This window comes from Artibeus jamaicensis, unplaced genomic scaffold (genome assembly GCF_021234435.1).
Source record: "Artibeus jamaicensis isolate MK-2021 breed Jamaican fruit bat unplaced genomic scaffold, CSHL_Jam_final contig_797, whole genome shotgun sequence".
Classification (NCBI taxonomy): domain Eukaryota; kingdom Metazoa; phylum Chordata; class Mammalia; order Chiroptera; family Phyllostomidae; genus Artibeus; species Artibeus jamaicensis.
Window position 1 is genome coordinate 7,842,585 of NW_026521977.1, and position 21,960 is coordinate 7,864,544.

The window sequence follows — 21,960 nt, forward strand, 5'->3', positions numbered from 1 at the left end:
AAATAAAGGCTGTGATGATGTCACTATTGACCCTTTGCAGAAAGAAAAAAAAAAAAAACCTTTACATTCACTAATCAACCAATTGCCCACCATTCTTCCCATGTGAGACTATAAGCTTTTTGAGGGAAATATTAATACCACATCCTAATTATCTCTGAAATCCCTCCACTATCTGAGACGTGACTTCTTAGACAAAGTTATGTCCCAACACAATTTTATTGATACAATGAATCAATTCAGTAGGACCCAGTGTATTTTTGGATTACAAACTGAACTTAATATTTTTCTAATTTAAGCCGTTTTAAAAATGAAATTTTCAAAGATGTTGCTCAGTAGTTAAATGAATAAACTTACTTCTGTAGCACTTCCTCTTGACCACAAACTTTCAAAACATAGCTGCCAACATCTACTTCATTCAAGTCATCATGTACCCAGCAAAGGGCTTGCATTATAATGATTTCTACAGTAGAACTCACTGTAAAAGAGTCAGTCATCATTTGCATTTTGCTCACGTAACTCTAAGTATACATTTACTCAGATTATATTTCTTATATCTAAGATAGCACTATACAATAAACATATAATGCAGGTCACATGTACAAGTTAGAAATTTCTAGTAGCCACACTAAAAAAAGTAAAAAGAAACAGGCAAAACTAATTTTAATGTTTTACTTAACCTATTAAATCTAAAATATCATTTCAACATATAATCAGGATTTTAAAATTACTGATATCTTATATTCTCTTCAAACTAAGTGCTTGAAATCCAGTGTGTATTTTATATTTATACCACAACTCAATCTACATTCGTCCCCTTTCAGGTGGTTACTGTATCAGGGTAGATCTAAGCTAAGAAAGCCATCTCCCTATTGCAGACGCTTCCAAAAAGGATGACATTTAGCAGTTTCTAGCAAACAATGACCTAAACTACTTCAGAAGGAAAAAGAATCACCATTTTAAATGTCTGACATTTGCCTGGTGTATTTTCTGATAAAGAATACAAATCTAGCAAGTAAGAAGTATCATTCTTGGCAATAGCTGGGTACTAAGATTACAAGAAATTAAAAACTAAGGAAACCTTTAAAGTACACTATTTCTATACTTCAAGATCCTAAGTTCAATTTAGAAAGCAATGATTACATTCAAACTTCATGAAAATTAACAGCTTGGCAGTAAAGCCCATAAAACCTCTATCTAATACAATGGCTACATTTCTAAATAGTCAAGTGAATGGCGACATTTATCATTTGAACATATAAAAACCATTTGTACCAAAATATGGTTACATTTCTTAACAGAGATGTTCAGTATAATTGTACACATTTATGAAGAACTAAACAATAGGTATTTGAAATATTTTTAAGCAATTAGATCTTTAGAGCAAGTAAATATTTGACACAAATTAAAATATTTGTTATCAATGTATAAGCATTGATACTCATGCTTATTTCAATCAAGAGGTCTATTGGCTTTTTTCCTTCAATTTTAGTATTAATTCTTATAGCATACTTAGATTGAAATGATACCTCAAACCAAAATGTGTGAGGTTATTTTTTAAAACAATCCTTCTTTGAGAAACTAAAAGAATAACTCTTTATAATTTGTTTCCAGTTATATTTTTTCAAAGGGCCTTGAAAAGTTCAAAGCTACAAAGAAAGTATCCGAATACTGAGCATATTCCTAGTTATAACCATTCAAGAAAAAATAATGGCAAAATTTTTAGGCCAAAGTACTGTAGAAATATAGGATCTTATTTTACTGTTAGAAACCCATTAAAATAATACAAACTGTGAAAAGCAATAAACTATGAAAGAAAAGAGCATTTAAAAAAATTATAACAAAGAATTCCTACAGACTTGGGGATATATCTCTAGAAAGGATACCCACATCAAGTTCCAAAGGAAGACTTAGAACCAAAGGAGAGCCCTGGCTGGTGTGGCTCAGTGGATTGAGTGCCAGCCTGTGAACCAAAGGGTCATCAGTTCGATTCCCAGTCAGGGCACATGGCTGGGTTGCGGCCAGGTCCCCAGTCAGGGGCTGTGCAAGGCAACCACACATTGATATTTCTCTCCCTCTTTTTCTCCCTCCCTTCCCCTCTCTAAAAAATAAACAAATAAAATCTTTTTAAAAAAAAAAAACCAAAAGAGAAATATCTTCTCCTTAGAAGAGCAATTTTCACCCACTGTGCCACAAGAATTTTTAAACCATGCAACACCTAACTCTTTAGTCGGGAGTACCTACCTCTATTCCCTTAGATTATCAAGTTTAAAAAAAGACAACAGCCAACATAACAACAGCCATCAGTGTGAATGAATCAAAATTATATCTATTTTTCTGTCAGACTGGAGAAATATATATATTTTTGGTATGCAGCAGAATTTTAGTCATTAGTTTATGTGTGCCATGAGATGAAAAAGGTTGAAAATCTCTGCCTTAGAGGAGTTTAGAAAGATAACTAGAATTTCAATTTTACTGACAGCTTTTTATAAACAAACATTCTTCTTGCCATTAAACAAACAAACAAAAAAGAAAATAAAGAACTGGGCTTTCCGTTTAATTAGCTATCTTTTTACTAGACTTTTTACATAATGCTTTGGGGCCTTGGCCAAGAGCCACTGATTAACCAAAATTACTCAGCCTTCTTCAGAGAAGTATGTACAGCAGTGAAAGATAAAATCCTTTCCCACTTGCCCTACCCAGGCAAGTATCCAAACGAGATGCCAAGTTTTAGAAGAGGGTAACTAATGAATGTTAAGTGTTTAGCCACACTCACACACACACACACACACACATTTTTCAAAAGGATACTAATAACAGAGTCAGTTTATAAAGACAATAATAATTATTAACATTTTAAACATTTTCTCTCTTACCAGAGCAAAACAGGACAGTTGGGAAACTACAAACCTACCATCACATGTAAAAGTAACTGGGAGTTGAAATCCTTCTATTTCAATGGAGACCTTCACGCTAGCATTTTCTCCACATATGTTTCTTTGCACTGTGACTGGACTTAACAAATAGCCTGGATTTGTGTGGTGATTGGTATATGGAAAGTTGGTCTTCAATCTGTTCGCAAGAAAGAAGAAATTCTTTTTTTAAATGCTGCATTTATTTGCGCCTCGAAATAGACTTTGCATGTGTATAGCCATTTAATTCAGTGCCTTTGTTCAATTCTAGAGAAGCTCATGAAAACTGCCATGGACCCCTGCCAATACTCCAAATATAAGCATTTGCCTTTTAAATATAAGGAATCCAGGGGAAGATACTAAGTACTGGCAGGACCTCTTTGGTAGCGTTGTCAAAGCTAAGGAAGCACACACCAGGCACACGGCTGTTTGCGTGAGCTGCCCTGCTTCAGATCCTTTTGCTACACAGTGTAATTACACAAAATGGTACGTTTTTAATGAATCAATGATAATATAGGTAACATAGCCCTAAACTCTAACTGTCAGAGGAATAAAATATTGTTGTCTTTTCAAAACCTTTTTTCTAAGCTTCTTTTTCCTACACATTGTTTCTGGTCATTAGACAATGCTTTAAAAAAAAAACAAGACGTAAGAAATGGTTTTTACCCAGTGCTATGAGGCCTTTATTCCCTCAACATGATTTCTGAAACTTAGGGCATGGTAATAACTGCCTGCCAAAGTACTCACAGTATTCACAGATATAGAGACAAGCATTATAGTTTAAATTTAAATACAAGAGCATGGTGCCTGGCTGGCTCATCTCCAGTCAGTACTTTGTTATCAGAGACAAAGGAGGATTTGATCCTTCTTAAACTTAGAAGCTCCTTTTAACTTTTTTCTGGAGGTTAGACCAGTTCCAATCCTCATGTCTGCTTTTCACAAGGCTATAAATGGAATGAATACTGAAAAGTACTGTTCACTTGCTTCTGTAGAGATTAAAATAATGAAGTCACAGGAATAGAATAAAACAGTCTGAGATGACAGAAAGAAAGATTCTAGAGAGAGAGCAATCCCCAAACTATACCAAACTACCTGAGTTTAAATCCTGACTTTACAACTTCCTTGCTGTGTGACCTTAGGCAAGTTATTGAAACTCCTTTTTTTCCTTGAGTTTCCTGCTCTATAAACTGAGGATTATACTACGACTAACCTCACAGGGTTGTTGTTGAGAATCACGTGAATTAAGTAATTAAAGCACAGAGGACAGGGCCTACCTCGTACATAGTAAGCCATGTAAGGATCTTGTCAAACAAATGAAACAGCGAATGAGTAAGTCTGGTTTCTGCACTATGATTGTAAGTGCCACAAAGGATCCGCCATTAAAGAGAAATGTAATTGAAAAAAGGGTAACATAAGTAATAACATCAAATTCACGCTGAAAATTCACCCTTCAACGAGGACATACTATCTTCAGATCTGCTGTCAGGACTATCCCTCTGGTGACATGACATCTTCCTAGGGCGCAGCCCAAGATTCTTATTGTTTAACACATACTTGATATTCTCTTGTTTTCTACAGCATGAAGGAAACATATAGCAAATCATGTAATTAACTAACATATGAAATGGTACAGAATTTTGTTTACAGCTCAGCAAGCTTTCCATTTTCAGAAATCTTTAAGGATGACAAAAGGAAAATCAAAAATCCTGATGATAGCTCAGAAAACAAAAATTTACTGGACAAAAATTTCAGTGATAAAAGTTGCATTCAATGAACTTGACTTTAGGGGGAAAAAAACCTTCATTTCTCTTTCCTAAAATAAGTCCCTTCTTTTACACAACAGTGTGAATGTACTTAATGTCACAGAACTGTATGTGTAAAAATGATTAAAATAGTAAATGCTACGTTATGTATATTTTATCATAATAAAGCCAGTTTATTTTTTAATGAGTCCTTTTTCTCTCTGCTTGAAACCATGAAAGATAGTTTAGTCCAGCCCTGGCTAGGTAGCTAAATTGGTCCATTAAGAGTGTCTCCCGAATACATCGAGGTTGAAGGTTTAATCCCCTGTCAGGACACATAGAAGAAGCAACCAGTGAATGCATAAACAAGAGGAACAACAATTGATGTTTCTTTCTTTCCCTCTCTCAAATCAATTGATAATTTTTTAAGTTTTAAAAGAAGATAGTTCAGAAAAATACAGTAATTATTTTTCTTTTTAAATTGTATTTGGTTAGGTTTCAGGGGTACAATTCTATAATACATTATCTGTATACTATACTGTGTGTTTACCACCCCGAGTCAACTTTCCTTCCATCACCATTTACCCCTACACACAGTAACTTTTTTGTTTTTCTATAAAATTTATAATTTCTTCTATTCTCATGGCTTTGTGCTTTACAAAAACTGTGGGGAAAATTAAGATTTCTTAGGAATCTTAGTAAAGATTCCTTAAGTTGGGCATTTTTGTTTTGTTTGTAAGTAAATACATGAAATCAAATTAAATGAGTAAATTGGTAATTGTCAAGTAAATTATGCACTTTCAATAGACCATATAAGATGTTTTTATTGATGCTTTAAGCCAACATAGCGTGATGTTCTTAAGCAATTACCTGTAAAGAGTATTTTTTAACTTAAATTTTCTTCTCTAAAATTTCCATTTTCCTATCACCACAAAAGACATAGCTTTGGTTGTTTGTTTAATGTGGCTCTATAGTTCAGGAAATTTAGTATTTCTATGTGTACAGAAAAATCTTTTACAGTTTATTTTCCTACTATGTGCTCGATCAAGCTAAAGTTATACATAGAGCCAAATCATGCAAAATCAGAAGGATTAAAGACATAAAAATGAGAGTTTTTAAATTAAAGATAAAAATGAGGGTTTTAATTGAATGCTATTTTACAGGAAAGTATGGATTCAGCATTGTGTAAAAGAAAATTAACTAAATGCAGAGGTGAAGTTCTTGGGGTCAAGACACTACTATAGGATATAAATATTAGATCTGAACCATATATGAAGAAAAGAAATACAAGGCTTTTCAGAATGAAAAAGTCTAAAGTGTAGTTTCTCATCTTATCCTAGGAAACCACACACACAAAAAGCAGCAAAAACTTCTACTGGTACCTAACACTCCTCTAAGAACTTTCTGTGAACGGACAGCTAGTAGAAACAGCAGGTTTTGTCAATTAACACTGAGTGCGAAAGGAAAGAAATGCAGCAACAATGAAAAGACCTGAATCAAAGCACTACGGGGGCCTGAAACAAAGCAACCTTTGAGATCAACAGCCCAACTCCCTAATGTCACAGAAGCTAAAAAAACCAGACCAAGAACTGGCACTAAAACCAGACCAAGAACTGGCACTAAATTCTAAGGCTGCTATACAGTAATGTTGACTGTAAGCAGTTATCATCCTGACAGTCTTACAATAATTTCATAGCTGAATGTAAATGGCTCTGTAAGAGTATAAAATACTTGTTTTTAAAATGCACTGCAGGTATTTGCATACTGAAAAAAACAGAGCCATTAATTTCTTCAAGGGACATTTCCTAATCACCAAGGTCACAGGGGAATGAGGGAAGTTCCTAAAGCATGATTCAAAAACACTTCTGAAATACCTGTTGCAATCATACTCTACTAATGAAAATAAAATTACAAAAAGAACTCATTCTTTCTTTAATTCATCTGGGGTTTCATATTACATAAGCCATTGTGTGTGTGTGTGTGTGTGTGTGTGTGTGTGTGTGTGTGTGAGAGAGAGAGAGAGAGAGAGAGAAAGGGAGAGAGAGAGTATAAAAATAATCTTTTTAGCTTATTGGCAGTCTTTGTTAGTAACTCAAAGATTCAAATAGAGACAAAGGGCAGATCACGGACAGCCTAATTTCTCAAATTAAATGCCATAGTCACTCAATAGTTTAACAGAAAACATACAGGGCTCTGGGAGAAAATTAAATGGAACTAGATGAACACATAACAGATTATTTCCAAACTATTAAAGTAAAAAATTATTTCCAAATTGTTAACCACACACACATAATGATATAATGCCATAGGTTATTTCTAATACATGCAATTTACATACTGAGTCATCTAAATGGCCTCTTCTATTTTAGTAACAAACTATAGAAATCATCCCTGAAAGCATGGTCTTTGTCTCTTCTATTTGAAATACTTACTAAAAAACATGAGTTCTAAAAATCCAATTAAGAGTAACTTTTGCTGGGAAGAAAAAGTGGCTCTACTGATATTTTTCTTCTTTTTTCCCCCTAGGGTATTCTGCAGAAAAATTCTGGTTAAAAAGGTAATGTAAAGAGTGACCGTTTTTAATGAAATATTATCAACAGTCTAGAAAATCTAGTTAAATATTATTAAGCCCCTAAACAATATTAAATTGCTGTACCTACTTACAAAGTATCTGAAAACCCTAAAGTCTGCTTTGCTTAAAGCAGATCACACTGGGAAAAAATTGGGGATTCTGAATAAACCTCGCTGTGGTGATCAACCTTCCCTTCTTTGGATAACATATCTCATCGTCTGAGCCACAATATTTTTTGTTCCACTTTTTCCTTCTATGAGGTTTTTTCTGTCTGGTGCTGGCCAAAAGGCCTCCCTTTTGTCTTTGCTAGCATAACCATTAGAATATGAAATCTAAGCTATCAGTGGCTACATTTCCTGCCATCGATACCCCATCTGCAGTAGAAGAAAATGAAGCCAGCATTCATGGAGGAAGAGCAGGGCCAGAAGTGGGCAAAGAGAGCCCAAAGGGAGGTGGAACCCTGACAGTGTAAGAATCCAGGATCTGTCTGTCGCTGACCTCTGTCCCATCCTTCCTCCTCCTGCTGTAGGGGTTTGTGAGCCAACACATAACCTCTCTTGATTAAACTAGTTTAAGGTGGGTTTCTAGTCCTCAAAATGGAAGTCCAGCTAGTAGAGCGATATAAGAGAAAGAAAACACACTGAATCGGGGGCAAAGGAAACCTGGCTGGCTATAGCTGAGTAAGCTTTGGAGGGCAACTTCTCTGAGTCCCAATTTCCTCAATTTAAAAATATTAGACACATTTAAGATTAAAAGATCATTTTAGTATTGCATTTTCCTAACCTTCAGAAAATATATTTGCTTTTCTAATTGTACTTGCTATCTCTTAAATAAGTACATTATTTTGAATGCTAGAAAAGAATATAGCACAACTAAGTGTCCCTAAAGTGTACTGAAACTTAAACGTTTAAGCCATATTTTCACTGGTTAACAGAAGTTAACTGGTTAAGCCATATAACTGGTTATCAGAACTCTGCTGCCTGACCTCAGTCCTTCTTCTAAGCACTCAGAAACCTAACAGGTTCATCTCCAGTTTGTTAATGTGCCAATTTAAGTTTTAAGCCACAGGGAGAAAAAAATTTAAAACTTTAAAAGTTTAGAATAATTAGCACTAAGCTAATTTTTGATAAATTTTTAAACAAGCATTTAATAAAAAATATTTAATTTATAAGCCCTGGCTGGTGTAGCTCAGTGGATTGAGCTCGGGCCTGCGAACCAAAGCATCCAGGTTCGATTCCCAGTCAGGGCACATGCCTGGGTTGCAGGCCAGTTCCCAGCAGGGGCCGCATGAGTTGCAACCATATATTCATATTTCTCTCCCTCTCTCCTTCCCTTCCCCTCTAAAGATAAATAAATAAAATCTTTAAAAAATATTTAATTTATAAAGAAAAAAATCCTTACTTTGTAATGGATTGACAAAAAGCTGCCACTTCTTCGTTTTGTACTTCAATTTCTTGTAGAAGAGAACTTCCGGGTGGCAAACTACTGGTCCCATTTGGGTCTTTCTGTAATCAAAAAAGTGTTTTTATTTTAAAAGTAAAAGATCCCCAAAATGCTAAATAGCACCATAGCATGAACACATTTTTTACAAAAATATGTACAAACATATGAATGTAAAATTAATTACAACAGTAACAACGTTTTAAATTATGGACTCTATCTGTAAAAGTAATGCCAACTAAGCCTCATTTTAAAGTTCACTGGTTCTCTTTGCTCAAAAGTAGAAATATCCTATTCTTCGTATAGGTCAGTCAGAACAGAATGCTAAACACATTTCCATTCAAAATCTTCCTGAAATGAACACCAAAGTAACAGCTGAATGAAATTCAAGGACTAGCCCTTTACTTTAAGAAAATGAAGAGATAAGTACAATTAGGAATCCTGTAATAAACCAGGAATTCTATATACAGGATCAGACAAAAGTAGATTTACAGCTGTGAGCATGTGAAACAGAATTTATTCTTGTATTATCATTTATTACTGTATTATTTTCCATACGAACAATTGTGAGCCTACTTTTGCCCCGCACTGGATTTAACTTAGGCTTCAAATTCCAACACAGCAGCTGGTTCTTTACATAATAGACTGAGTTCTAGGATTTAGTGAACATTCTCTATGTTAATAAAGGTATACAAACAACTGACAGTCCTTCATTAAGTTTATGATCAAAATTTGTGTTAAACATTTAGAAAATAAATTCACCATCCAAGCAAAACCAAATAGTATAGTCCATATTTAGAGGTACTGTGGTTACTACATAAAAGTACTTAATTTGGCACAAATTCAAGTGCAAGTTTCCATTAAAATTAGAATTGGAACACTCACAATTCAAAATTAAGTGAATCAGAACACAGTGTATAAATTTCAAGAGCTGTAATGGATTTCAATGAACATTCTGTCAGAAAATTAAACTAGAAACTTAGGGCAGTAATTCCTTTATGAATTATCTTCTTTTAAAACATGGCAGAGCTCTTTCCACTAGACTGTGATATGCACATTTGGGGAAGAAAACAAGTCTTGACATCCAGAAAACTGCAACTAAAAATAACAAAGCTTATGGAAAAAACAGGGTTAAGGCAGATTACTAGAAATCAGTGTAACTTTATCATCAAAACTCCAACTAACACAATAAAAACACCTTATAAAAATATTAGCGCAGTTAAGTCTGCACTTGACTCTGCACCTAGCATTATGGTCTTTGAACCTTCTTTAAAATCCTGGAGCTCCTGCTTCATCTGTGATACAGATTCCTGAGGACATCTGCTTCTAGTCTACCAATTTCAATGAAATTAAAAATATTATCTAAGATATAAAGTTCTTCAACAAAGTTCTTAATGCAAAGGAAATGTCTTCACATCTTCTTTGTACTAACTGCTTCACCAGAGAGCCTCACACTGTGCATTATGAAACCATTCTTGAAGCTACTCATCCAAATACCATTTTTACTAAGTAAGATGTCTGCAGGATTTTCAGTGTTTTCCTTAATATCTTCTTATATTATTAATAAAGTACTTTCTCTTTAACTGTGAGAAAGTTTGTTCTCAATTGCTTTAAAATGTTAATATGCAACCTGGCTAGTGTGCTGCCCTGCAGGCAAAAAGGTCACCAGTTCAATTCCTGGTCAGGGCACATGCCTGGGTTGAGGGCCAGCAAGAGGCAACCTAAGGATTTTTCTCTCCCTTTCTCCCTCCTTTCCTCGTTGTCTAAAAATAAGTAAATAAAATCTTTCTTTAAGAAATGTTAATATGCTGGTAAAGATTATGCATGAACTAATGCTATTTCCCCATTATATCAACATCAATCTCATATTTACCAATTACACCAGTTAATTTGTGTTATAGAAACAAGTACTAGAGCAAATAGACCATACTACTCTAAAATTGGGATTGGATGTTTCTAACAAATCCTTTGGTCTGACACTCAAAAGTTTGTCACAGTTGCATCCAATCCTATTTCCAAGAACTTTCCAGATGATTTCTACGTTCCAGTTAGCTTGAATCATATCCTGTTCCTAATAAAACACAAATGAGCTACCCTGCCCTCTGAAATGTTATCTTCAATGTCTTCCTCCTAAATTCCTCTCAATCTATCAATTTTTTAAGGCTCAATGGGATGCCATTTTATCTATAATGCCTTTTTATAATTATTCAATATGAATGAAGCAATTCTTCCCCCTAGCACTTCCAAGTACATACTTCTGAACAAACACCATTATCATTATATGCTTTTTAATATTTGTCCAAATGGGAGAGTTCCTTGAAGGTAAAAATCAAATTTTATTGAATTTTATATTCTTGTAGAACTGTAGATCCAGTTCAGGAGGCACTCAACCACTATTCAATTTGTTGAATGTTTTACTCCCTCTAAAAACAAGTTATAACTTACCACCTCACACCCATTAGGATGGCTACCATTAAAAACAACCAAAGAGCCCTGGCTAGTGTGGCTCAATGGATTGAGTGCCAGTCTGCAGACTGAAAGGTTGCCTATTCGATTCCCAGTTAGGGCACATGTCTGGGTTTCGGACCAGGTCCCCAGTGCGGGGCGTGCCAGAGGCAACCATGCATTGAAGTTTCTCTCCCTTTCTTTCTCCCTCCCTTCCCCTTTCTAAATAATAAATAAAATCTTAAGAAAAAAATTTTTAAAAATACAAGGACCATAAAACCCAGCAATTTCATTCATGGGTACATACTAAAAAAAAATTGAAAGCAGTTCTCAAAGAGCTGTTAGTACATCCATATACATAGCAGCATTATTTGCAATAGCTAAAACATGGGAGCAACTCAAGTGTCCATCAACAGATGAATGGATAAGCAAAATAAGATATATACACACAATGGAGTATTATTTAGCCTTAAAAAGGAAGAAAATTCTGCAATACGCTAGGACATGGATGGACCTTGAGGACGTTATGCTAAGTGAAATACGCCAGTCACAAAAAAAACAAATACTATGCGGTTCAACTTACGTGAGGTACTTAGAGTATCCAAAACCACAGACAAAATGTAGACAGGTGGCTGCCAGGAGTGTGGGGGAAGGGAGAACGGGGACTTGTGTGACGGGCAGAGTCTCAGTTTTACAGGATAACCAAGTTCTGGGGACCAAGGGTGGAGGCGGCTGCACAGCATCGTGAATGCATTTCCTACTACTGAACTCTGACCTTTAAAAAGGCTAAAATGGTACATTTTGTTAGCTATATTTTACCACAATTGAAAAACTAGAAATTATTGAGCATTTACTACATGTCAGGCTTTGCTGTTAGAAATTTACTGGGAGGTATGTACGTGTTACTTATTTCTAAAAAAGCCCTAATAGGTGGGTACTATTATTATTCCCATTTACAGACTAAAGAAATCTGAAAATTGCACTGAGGTTATTTAACTCATACATCACATAACTAATATATTCAAGTTAGGATTTCAACCCAGGTAGCCTAACTTCAGAAGTGACATGCTTAATCACCTTGCCATTAACCTCTCAACAGTCTCTTTACAAAAAACAACAGATACTTCTAGTCAAATGGCAGCATAGGCAGACATGGCTCACTTCTTCACATCAAAATTATAACTGAAACATAGAACCATCACTCAGGACCATCAGAAATCGAGCTGACTGGAAGTCTAACAACTACAGAATTAAAGAAACCACATCCATCCAAACTGAGCGGGCAAGCTGGTACTATATCTGACACTCCATCAACCTTGCTAACACTGTGTGACCCACCTTGGAGACCTCAGAAGACTTCAGGAGACTGCCCCACCTAACTTACAGGACCATCCAAGCTGCTTTCCCATATGAACAGCTGGTTTTGGTTCGTGCTTCACAACTTCCTAAATCCTATCAATGAAAAACTGGACCCGTGAGTCTGGGGCCTAAGCAGTAGCAGCAGCCACCCTAGATTTACAGCTTGGCTGCTACTTGTGCTGCGATGGGAATCTCCAAACCCAGCACAAGTAACAGCCATCTCAGATGGCTTTATAGCTCATGCACAGTGGCCCCGGGCAGAACGCAGGAGGAGGCTGACCTTGGCCTGCACCTCCAGGGAAATGCCAGGGCCAGCACACCCAATGGACAGGTACAGACCACACTGTAGCACTGCCCTCCTGCCCCGATATAGCTGATCCTTCACAGAGGGCAGAGGTTGGTAGTCAGTGGTCACAGCGAATATTTGCAGCTGACTGGTCTGGGTGAATCCCTCCCATTGATCTGCCAATAGCAATCAAGGCTCAACTACAAGAGGAGGGTGTACTGAGCTCACACAAAAGGTACATTCCAAGTACCCTGTCATTGGACCCTACAGGACTACTATATTAGGCCCACTAACAAGACATGGAGTCAAAGGAGCTCTACCTAATACATAGAAACAAAACACAGGCAGGCTGCCAAGTTGAGGAGACAAAGAAACATGGCCCAAATGAAAGAACAGAACAAAACTTGAGAAAGAGCTAAACAAAATGGAGAAAAGCAATCTATCAGTTGCAGAGTTCAAAGCACTGGTTATAAGGATACTCAATGAACTAAGTGAGGACCTCAACAGCATAAAAAAGATCCAATCAAAAACAAAGGATACACTAATTGAAATAAAAAACAATTTACAGGGAAACAACAGCAGAGTGGATAAAGCCAAGAATCAAATCAATGATATGGAACATAAAGAAGCTAAAAACAACCAATCATAACAGTAAGAAGAAAAAAGAATCCAAAAGTATAAGGATAGTATAAGCAGCCTCTGGGACAACTTCAAGAGGTTCAACATTCACATCATAAGAATGCCAAAAGGAGAAGAGAAAGAACAAGAAATTGGAAGTCTATTTGAAAAAAATAATGAAAGAAAACTTCCATAATTTGGTGAAGGAAATAGACATGCAAGTCCAGGAAGCACAGAGAGTCCCAAACAAGATGGATGCAAAGAGGCCCACTCCAAGACACATCATAAGTAAAATGTCAAAGTTTAAAGATAAAGAGAGAATCTTAAAAGCAACAAGAGAAAAGCAGCTAATTACCTACAGGAGAGTTCCCATAAGACTGTCACCTGATTTCTCAAAAGAAATTTCACAGGCTAGAAGAAATTAGCCAGAAATATTCAAAGTTATGAAAAGCAGGGAGATACAACCAAGACTGCTCTACCCAGCAAAGCTATCATTTAGAATCGAAGGGCAGATAAAGAGCTTCCAAGACAAGAAATAACTAAAAGAGTTCATTATTACCAAACCATTATTATATGAAATGTTAAAGGGACTTATTTAAGAAAAAGAAGATCGAAACTATGAACAATAAAATGGCAAAAAAATACAAATCTACAACAATTGAATCTAAAAAAGAAACTAGCAAACAAGAAGAATCGTGGATACAGAGAGCGTTTTTATAGTTGCCAGATGAGAGGGAGGTGTGGGAATGGGTGAAAAGGTGAGGGCATTAAGAAGTACAAATAGGCAGTTACAGAATAGCCATGGAGATGTAAAGTACGTTGTAGAAAATGTAGCAGCCAAAGAACTTACACGCATGACCCATGGACAGGAACCATGACTGGGGAATTGCCTAAGGAGTGGGGGGTATCAGTTAGGAGGAGGGCAAAGGGGGAAAGGTCAGATAACTGTAATAACATAATCCATAAAATATAATTTAAAATATAATTTTTAAAAACTTAAAAATGCAATGAGAAAAAGGACACGTGACCTTTTACATTATAGAAAACCTGTTTTGCCCTGACTGACATGACTCAGTTGGTTGAGTTTGGTGCTGCAAACAGAAATATGTTGGTTCGAATCCCAGTCAGTGCCCGTGCCTAGGTCATAGCCAGGTCCCCAGTTGGGGCTAAGTGAGAGGCAGCCACACACAGATGTTCCTCTCCCTCTCTTTCTCCCTCCCCTCCCCTCTCTCTAAAAATAGATACATAAAATCTTAAAAAAAAAAAAAAAGCCTGTTTTTTTTGCCTGACCCAATAATCATCTTTTCTTCTTGAACTATTTTTCATGTTTTACTTATTAACAGATTTTGAATCTCCTTAGTGACATTTCTAGATTTTTAAAATCAAAATGTTGCATTTTTTTACAGTGCCATTCATGAACTAGGTCCTTCCTTTCAAGCAGGTTTTAAGTTTCAATTGACAGTGACATAAATAGGTTATAGTAACTAATTTTCTATCACACATTAAGGTAATAACAGAATCTGGAAAGTTAACATAATATTCTGTCCACAAAGTAAAAAATACTGGGCTATCAATTTTTTGTCTCATACATTAATATTAGCATTTTTTTGGTTTTTGTCCACTATTTCTTAAACAAATTTTCTTTTTAAATTTTACACCCAGTCACTCAGCTCTTGGCCCCAGTCCCTCTCGACTCCACCCAAACAACCTAAACATCAAAGCTAAGGCTCTTTATTTTGTATTGCAATTATGTGCACACACATCCTGTCGCCCTCTTCTAAGCTGGGTTCTTTAAGGATGAGGTCTGCAAATGATTAATGTTTACAGCCCTCACATTGTAGAGTCTCAAACATGTTTCACTGAATGAAAGAGACAAATAATAATCAGTTAGAAAAACTGTTAATGCCATTATCCAATAGACTGAATAAGAAAGGTTTGTTGTGGAAGTTACTGCATTCTCTAGTAAATATATTGAACTAGAAATCCTCATAGATGTTTGATCATCATCTAGAAATACTGTATTCCTGAAATTCTATTCCAGAGCTAAAGACCTAGATTTGGGGGATCATCCACCCAATTTCAGCAATTTTCTACAGGGAAATTTATCTCTACTGATTACTGTCAGCATCCATCAGGATCACTGAGAGAGCAGTATCCCATCCAAAGGGGCTTGGGGTCCAAGTTTCAATCAGTTAAGAGACAGTGTCTTTAGGAAGCTAAGGGACACATAAGGGACTATACCCATTGGGAATGAAGCTGGGACACATACAGAGTTATAAGAAATTAGATTATGTGATTACAGAGACCGACAAGTCTCAAGGTCTTTGGCATGCTGGATAACCAACAGGGTCAACGGTGTAGTTCCTGTCTGAATAGGTCAGGCTTAAGACCTGATAAGAGCTGATGTTTCAGTTTGAGTCTGAAGGCAGGAAAAATCCATGTTCCAGTTCAAAGGCTAACAGTCAGAAGGAGTCACTCACTGGCAGTAGGGTCAGCCTTTTTGTTCTATTCAGGCCTTTGAGTGATTTGACAAGGCCCACCCATGTTAGAGCAGGTAATCTGCCCTTACACAGGCTACTGACTCAAACAGTAATCTCCTCCAGAAACACCCTTACAAACGGACACTCCCAAAACGTTTGACCAAATGTCTGAGCACCCCATGGCCCAGTCAAGTAGACATAAAGATTAACCATCACAGCCTCTCAACCATTAAGAGCCACAGAGTTATATTACCGGAAGAGTCTAAACCAGTAGCTTTCAAATTCTGTATCTTGGAGTCTCGAGAATAAAGCACTGAAAAAGAAAGAAGAGGTAAGATATTAAAGACAACCAAGAACAAAACTTTCGGTGAATGCCTGTTTAGAAGCTAGACAAAGGAAAAGGAGTTAAAGATCACAGGGGAAAATCTAGGAAGTATGTTTGGGCAACAGAAGAGACATTTCCAAAAAAAGGATGTAGTTAGCTGTTCATACAGAACAAAAGGGATGTCTAGTGAATATGGTTACGAGATTGGCAATTAGTATACCTGTTACCAGAAGTAAGTTTCTCTGCAATGTGATGGGAATAGAGGACAGTGAGAGACTGGAAAGGCCATAAGAACAAATTCTCTTTTAAAGAGTAAGGGTAGAAAATACTTTAGGGAGACAGAAATAAGAAAAGAGATAAAAAAAATTAAGTTCTGGAAAAGGGAAAGAATATTTCTTCCCTCAAACCAGAAAGAAAGGCAAATAAATCTGAGGTGGACAAATGCATACAAAGGATGACATTGACCTCAACATAAAAAAAGAAATAAGAAAAGGTAATGAGGACATCTACATGGTGGAAAGGATAGATTAGGGTCTACGGAAAGCAGTGAAGATTTGAAATGATTCACAAAATCCCATCAGTACATACTCTGTAAAGCAGTTCTAAGAATATGGGAAAGCTTTATGCCTACACAAGTCCAAGTTTCGTGCCCTGTTGCCCAGAAATTGGACAGAATACAACACCAAGTTTTCAATTACTATTCTATAAGCATTAAATATATATATATATATATCAGTTACTATTAAGAACAAAGTTGGTTACTTCCTCACCTGAATTTTTAAAAAATTTCAGAAAAAGACTTCAGTAACCTACTCAAACAGTATGTATACTACATTCAGCCAGACAATGAAAACATTTTGTTCATTTCCTTCATCTTTAAAATACACATTCTGTCAATGGGGGATATAAGTGTTTATAAGATTAATATAATTAACTTTTACAAAGAGTAAATACCCACAGAACTTTGCAAAACCAATTCTATGAAAATAACTTGATACATTACTGAAATGTCTGAAATCTGCTCCAAGTATATAGCTAAAGATATATAGCTATTAACTCAAAGTCTCATTTCAATTTAAACTGCCAGAAGACAGTTTTAACTAGTATTCCTCTTCCTGGTTTTGTTCACGGAACATTTGAACTGAAGTATTTAGATTATTATTAACAAAAACGAGACACCAGAAGAAACAGGAAGTAAGCTTGCTGAGTACACAGAAAAATACCCTTCTGAGTTTTTACCACAAAGCATAAAATTCTTACAGAAAATACTTACGTACATATAGTAATTAAAAACAACAGACACTGCAATCTTATTTCTCAACAAAAAATATAAACCTCAGGGAAAAGCTTTTAAACAGAGATGAATGGTATGTGAAAAGTTAGAAGCTCCACCTACTATTGGTGCCACGAACTTCCAATAAATATGACTAGTGTTGTTTACCTTCCCCTTTTGGCCTAAATGAAACCAAACTTTATCTTCTTGTACACAAAGAAAATGATGAAATTTTCTGTTAATAAAAGGGCTTAGAACTTTCTTTGAATCTAAAAATCCTTTTACAGTATTTGTAACAAGCGCACACCAAACCTCTAACTGAAACCTTCAATAATTATGCACTGACAACCAACAGGTTATTTTTATAAATTCCTTTGAGGACATTTGACCATAATACTTGCTTCCCTGAATTTTCTTTCTCCTTGTTCTACTTTTGGGAACAATGAATGTTAAAATTAAGTTACTAAATAATACATATAAATACATCTCTATCCTAAATAAATGCATATCTAATAATAATCCAGTAAATATATATCTAATAATACAATAAATACATGTCTATCCACAACTGAATCTAAAAGGAAACTAAGCAAAGAAGAACAGAGACAAAATCATGGACACAGAGAGCGTTTTGATGGTCGCCAGATTGGGGGGATGTGGGGAATGGGTGAGGAGGTGAGGGGATTAGTCGTGGGGCTATGAAGTACAGTATAGCAAGTGGAGTAGACAAAGAATTTATACGCATGACCCACAGACATGAACACTTCTACTCCTAGGTAGAACCCCCTACTTTTTAAAAAAATGATTCTTGACTTAGAATTTCCACTTCTCCCTTCAAATACTTCCAGAAATGATTATTTTATACAAAAACAAAACCACGACAAGACATGGACTATTAAGAAAAAGTAATCTGACAATATATTTGTGATTCAATTTAAAATTTATAATTAACTGTGGTTTCTTTTTTAATCGGAAAGGTGTACACAGATTATGTACTAAATTTGTAAATAGTATTGAAAAGTTTAAGAAAATAACACATTTCTCTGTGTGAGCTACAAATACATTTCAGAACAGTAACACTGGTTAAGATTTTTCTGACCATGTCATCAAAAACATCCTCATCTTTTCTCCTAAGCCTTCTTAATACCTGCTTATTTCATCCTTGACATCCAAAATGGCTTTTTAAAGTCAACAAATCAACACAATTACAAACCATCCAAATCATGAGAAATTCACTTTTTCCCTAAATGCTAATTGGTTCCAATGCTTAAAGAGAACCTAGTCACCGAACAATGTAACTCACATTAAGGTGAGAATGAAGCTTAACATTTCCAGGATCCACAGATGTTATAAAAGCATAATACAAATCTGCAATTAGGTACACTATATTTAGAAAGGAAAATTCTACACCTTGCTGCCTCTTTTCTGTGAGCCACTCTTAACTAAATTTTCCAGATAGTAAGACTGTAAGAAATCAACGATTATAGACTACAGAGTTACATTCCTCACTTTTATCCATACAGGTGATTAAAGAGAATCATTTGAATGGTTTTCTCCTGTGTCTCTGGAGTCATCCTCCCTTCCTTCCATTCATTCATAGTTAAAAACAACAAAACAATATAGCCCTGGCTGGCGTAGCTCAGTGGATTGAGCACAGGCTACAAACCAAAGGGTCACTGGTTCGATTCCCAGTCAGGGCACATGCCTGGATTACAGGCCAAGTCCCCACTTGGGGGCACATAAGAGGCAATCATACACTGATATTTCCTTCCTTCCCTTCCTCTCTCTCTAAATAAAAATAAAATCTTTTAAAAAAAAAAAAACAATATAATGAGGGTCACTAAAACAACATAAAAAATAAAATGAGAATTTCTATATAATATATATGATGGTGTAAAAAAACCATAATTCCTTGTTTGTCTTGAAAAAATAAGAGATAAAAAGAAGACATGGAGAGACAGATGAAAATTATTTAAAAATTAAGTGCCTATCAGTGATAGCCAGATCCTTAATTAGAGGTTTTTTGAATTTATAACCCTTGAAAAGATAACATTAATAGCAAGCAGTTTTTCAAATGTCCTAAACACACTTACTCCTGACCATACATTCTAAGAGTTACAACACGCTTAAGAAGAAAATAAGTCAAAATAAAAATATTTATAACTAATAAATTATGCCCACAAAAATCAATTCTGTGTTACTGCTAAGTTTAAGAAGTCAGTTTAAAAAACAAACAAACAAAAAAACCTGTACCTGAGATATTTGGCCCTGGACTTTTGTAAGCTGAGTTGTTCGAATATTTAAAGACTGGCTTCTTGTTACCATTGCCCCAGAAGGAGATTTTCCATTCACCTTTCTTTCAAGGTGACAACTTGCTGGCGCTCTCTCTTCAAGAAGAACCGCATCCCAAGGATCCTCTACTAGCAAACCTGGAACAGTTTTCTCTTCTTCACACTCTAAAACCTCTACATTGTCCACCCTAGGCTTACTCAGAGGATCCAAGTCTAGCCAGTCGAATTTACTGATATCTTCAGACTTTGGAGATACCTGTAGATTGCTGATTGTAGCTTTTGAATTTGTTATCTCCAAATCAGTCCTTGCTTTTCCATTTTTTAGAAATGCTGACGTACTAGCTATTTTATCAAACAGCTTTGCCATGTCAGGACTGACTACTGGAGGATAGACAGGTAAGCTTCCATGTGGATGAAACGGCGTGGCAGGTGTCAAAGGATATGGAAAATATGGAGACTGTCCTGGAACACTTAAATATATAGGGTCTGTGGATGGAAAGGTAGTCATTCTTGGATTAAAGCCATTTTGGAATGTAGTCTGTTTACTACTATAAGTTGACTGATAAATAGAAGGCAAAGTGTAAGTGGAAGGCCCAGACAAACCAGTTGGCCACTGTCCTCGCTGAACAGTAGGTCTAAGACACAGCTGTGCCGAAAACGAAGGGCTCAGAACAGGAGTAACTGGCAGCGCAGGTGTTTTCATTGGCTCGAAACTGTCGTCTAGCAACAGTTTCTCCAGTTCAGCCTGGGTGAGCTTTTCGACATCAATATCTACTGCTCTTTTTTGGGTATCTGATTCAGGAAACACCATGAGATCATAGTCCTGTTTGTTATAAACTTGTGCTTTTTGTCTGGTGCTGCTTGACAACTCAAAGCTTCGCTGATCATCAGTTACTCGTTTATCTTTTTGCAGCTTTGCTAAAGCCTCTGCTTCCATCAGTAACGCTTCTTCTTTGTCCACATCTTTTGTTCTCACTGGTTCCACATGTGAGGATGAACATTGCTTAAATCCATTGTTGCTGGATATCTGAGCCATGTCCACTTAGAAGACCAACCTTCCTGTAATCTATTTTTTCTTATAGTTCCCAATAGCAAGACCTATGCACAAAAATAAACATAACACTCAATTAGATTTTTTTTAAACACAAATTTTGTTTTTAACCTACTTCATATATTTTTAGTTAGGATTCAAAGTCACTTTACAAACACATTACCAAATAAAATAAAATGAACATTTTGGGGGAAAGAAACACTTTTAAAATATCTTATACCCTCACTGTTAGGTTAAGGAAGATGTTTAGACATATGTGACTATCCTATTCTTTGTCCTACCAGGAAAGCTGGAACAGTAAATGAACTCAACAAGCTTTCACTTCAGCTGTCACACTGGCTACTGTGACCAGCAGCCTTCTGCCAGAATTCTTGGCATAAAATGGCTTAAATACTAGTCACTATTTCCAAGAGTTCCAACTGGGTTTACTGTTATGCAAATAGCAAGTCAAAAAGAAAGGGTTTCTCGCTTTTGCTATAAGCTGCTCATTTTATTCACCCTCTACTCTCAAACCTACTGTAGTTGTTGAATGAATGCGTCAATGACTAGAGAACTTAAAACAATTCCTTGAACAAAGATGTTCAAATTCTGAAACAAAAATAAACACACTTAAAGAGCTCATTTACTAATAATTCAATTAAAATGAAAAAAATCACATGGCTGAGTTTAATATAAACAAGTGGTGAGAGGAAATAGTACCTTGAAAACTAGAAGGAAGATGGCAACAGAAAACTACAAATGTAAGAGACGTACCCCATCTGTGCTAAAAGGGAAAACTGCAGTAGACAAGAAGACAGTATTCTCCTATCTCTACTTGACAAGAGAAACCAAGCAGTTTGGGGTTAGGCACCGTACAAATTTATCAGAAAGACAAAATGGAACACTGCCCAGGTACTGGGTGACATTAGGTTAGAGCAGCACTGTTCAACAGAATAGAATAGAAGGCATGCCACATAGGAAATTAAAACTTTTTGCCCTGACTAGTATGGCTCAGTGGATTGAGTGTTGACCTGCGAACTGAAAAGTCACCAGTTCAATTCCTGGTCAGGGCACATGCCAGGGTAGTGGGCCAGGGCCGCAGTTGGGAGTGTGCAAGAGGCAACCAATTGATGTTTCTCTTTCTCCTTCCCTTCCCCTCTTTCTAAAAGTAAACGAATAAAATCTTCAAA

At 36.0% G+C, this 21,960-nt stretch overlaps 1 protein-coding gene across 3 annotated transcripts in view; it reads right to left on the bottom strand.

Moving 5' to 3' along the window:
• The window catches only part of PIK3C2A (phosphatidylinositol-4-phosphate 3-kinase catalytic subunit type 2 alpha), an 83,635-nt gene that overhangs the window by 46,422 nt on the left and 15,253 nt on the right, over positions 1-21,960 (bottom strand). For 2 of the 3 annotated variants that reach the window (XM_037150514.2, XM_053673033.1), the window contains exons 2-5: positions 19,703-20,838; positions 8,625-8,728; positions 2,912-3,069; positions 355-475 (exon numbers count right to left, since the gene is read on the bottom strand). In XM_037150514.2, the coding sequence (XP_037006409.2) occupies positions 355-475; positions 2,912-3,069; positions 8,625-8,728; positions 19,703-20,776 (1,457 nt within the window). In that variant the 5' untranslated portion in view covers positions 20,777-20,838. The remainder of the gene's footprint in view (positions 1-354; positions 476-2,911; positions 3,070-8,624; positions 8,729-19,702; positions 20,839-21,960) is intronic. The other variant, XM_053673032.1, reaches the window with a different exon arrangement.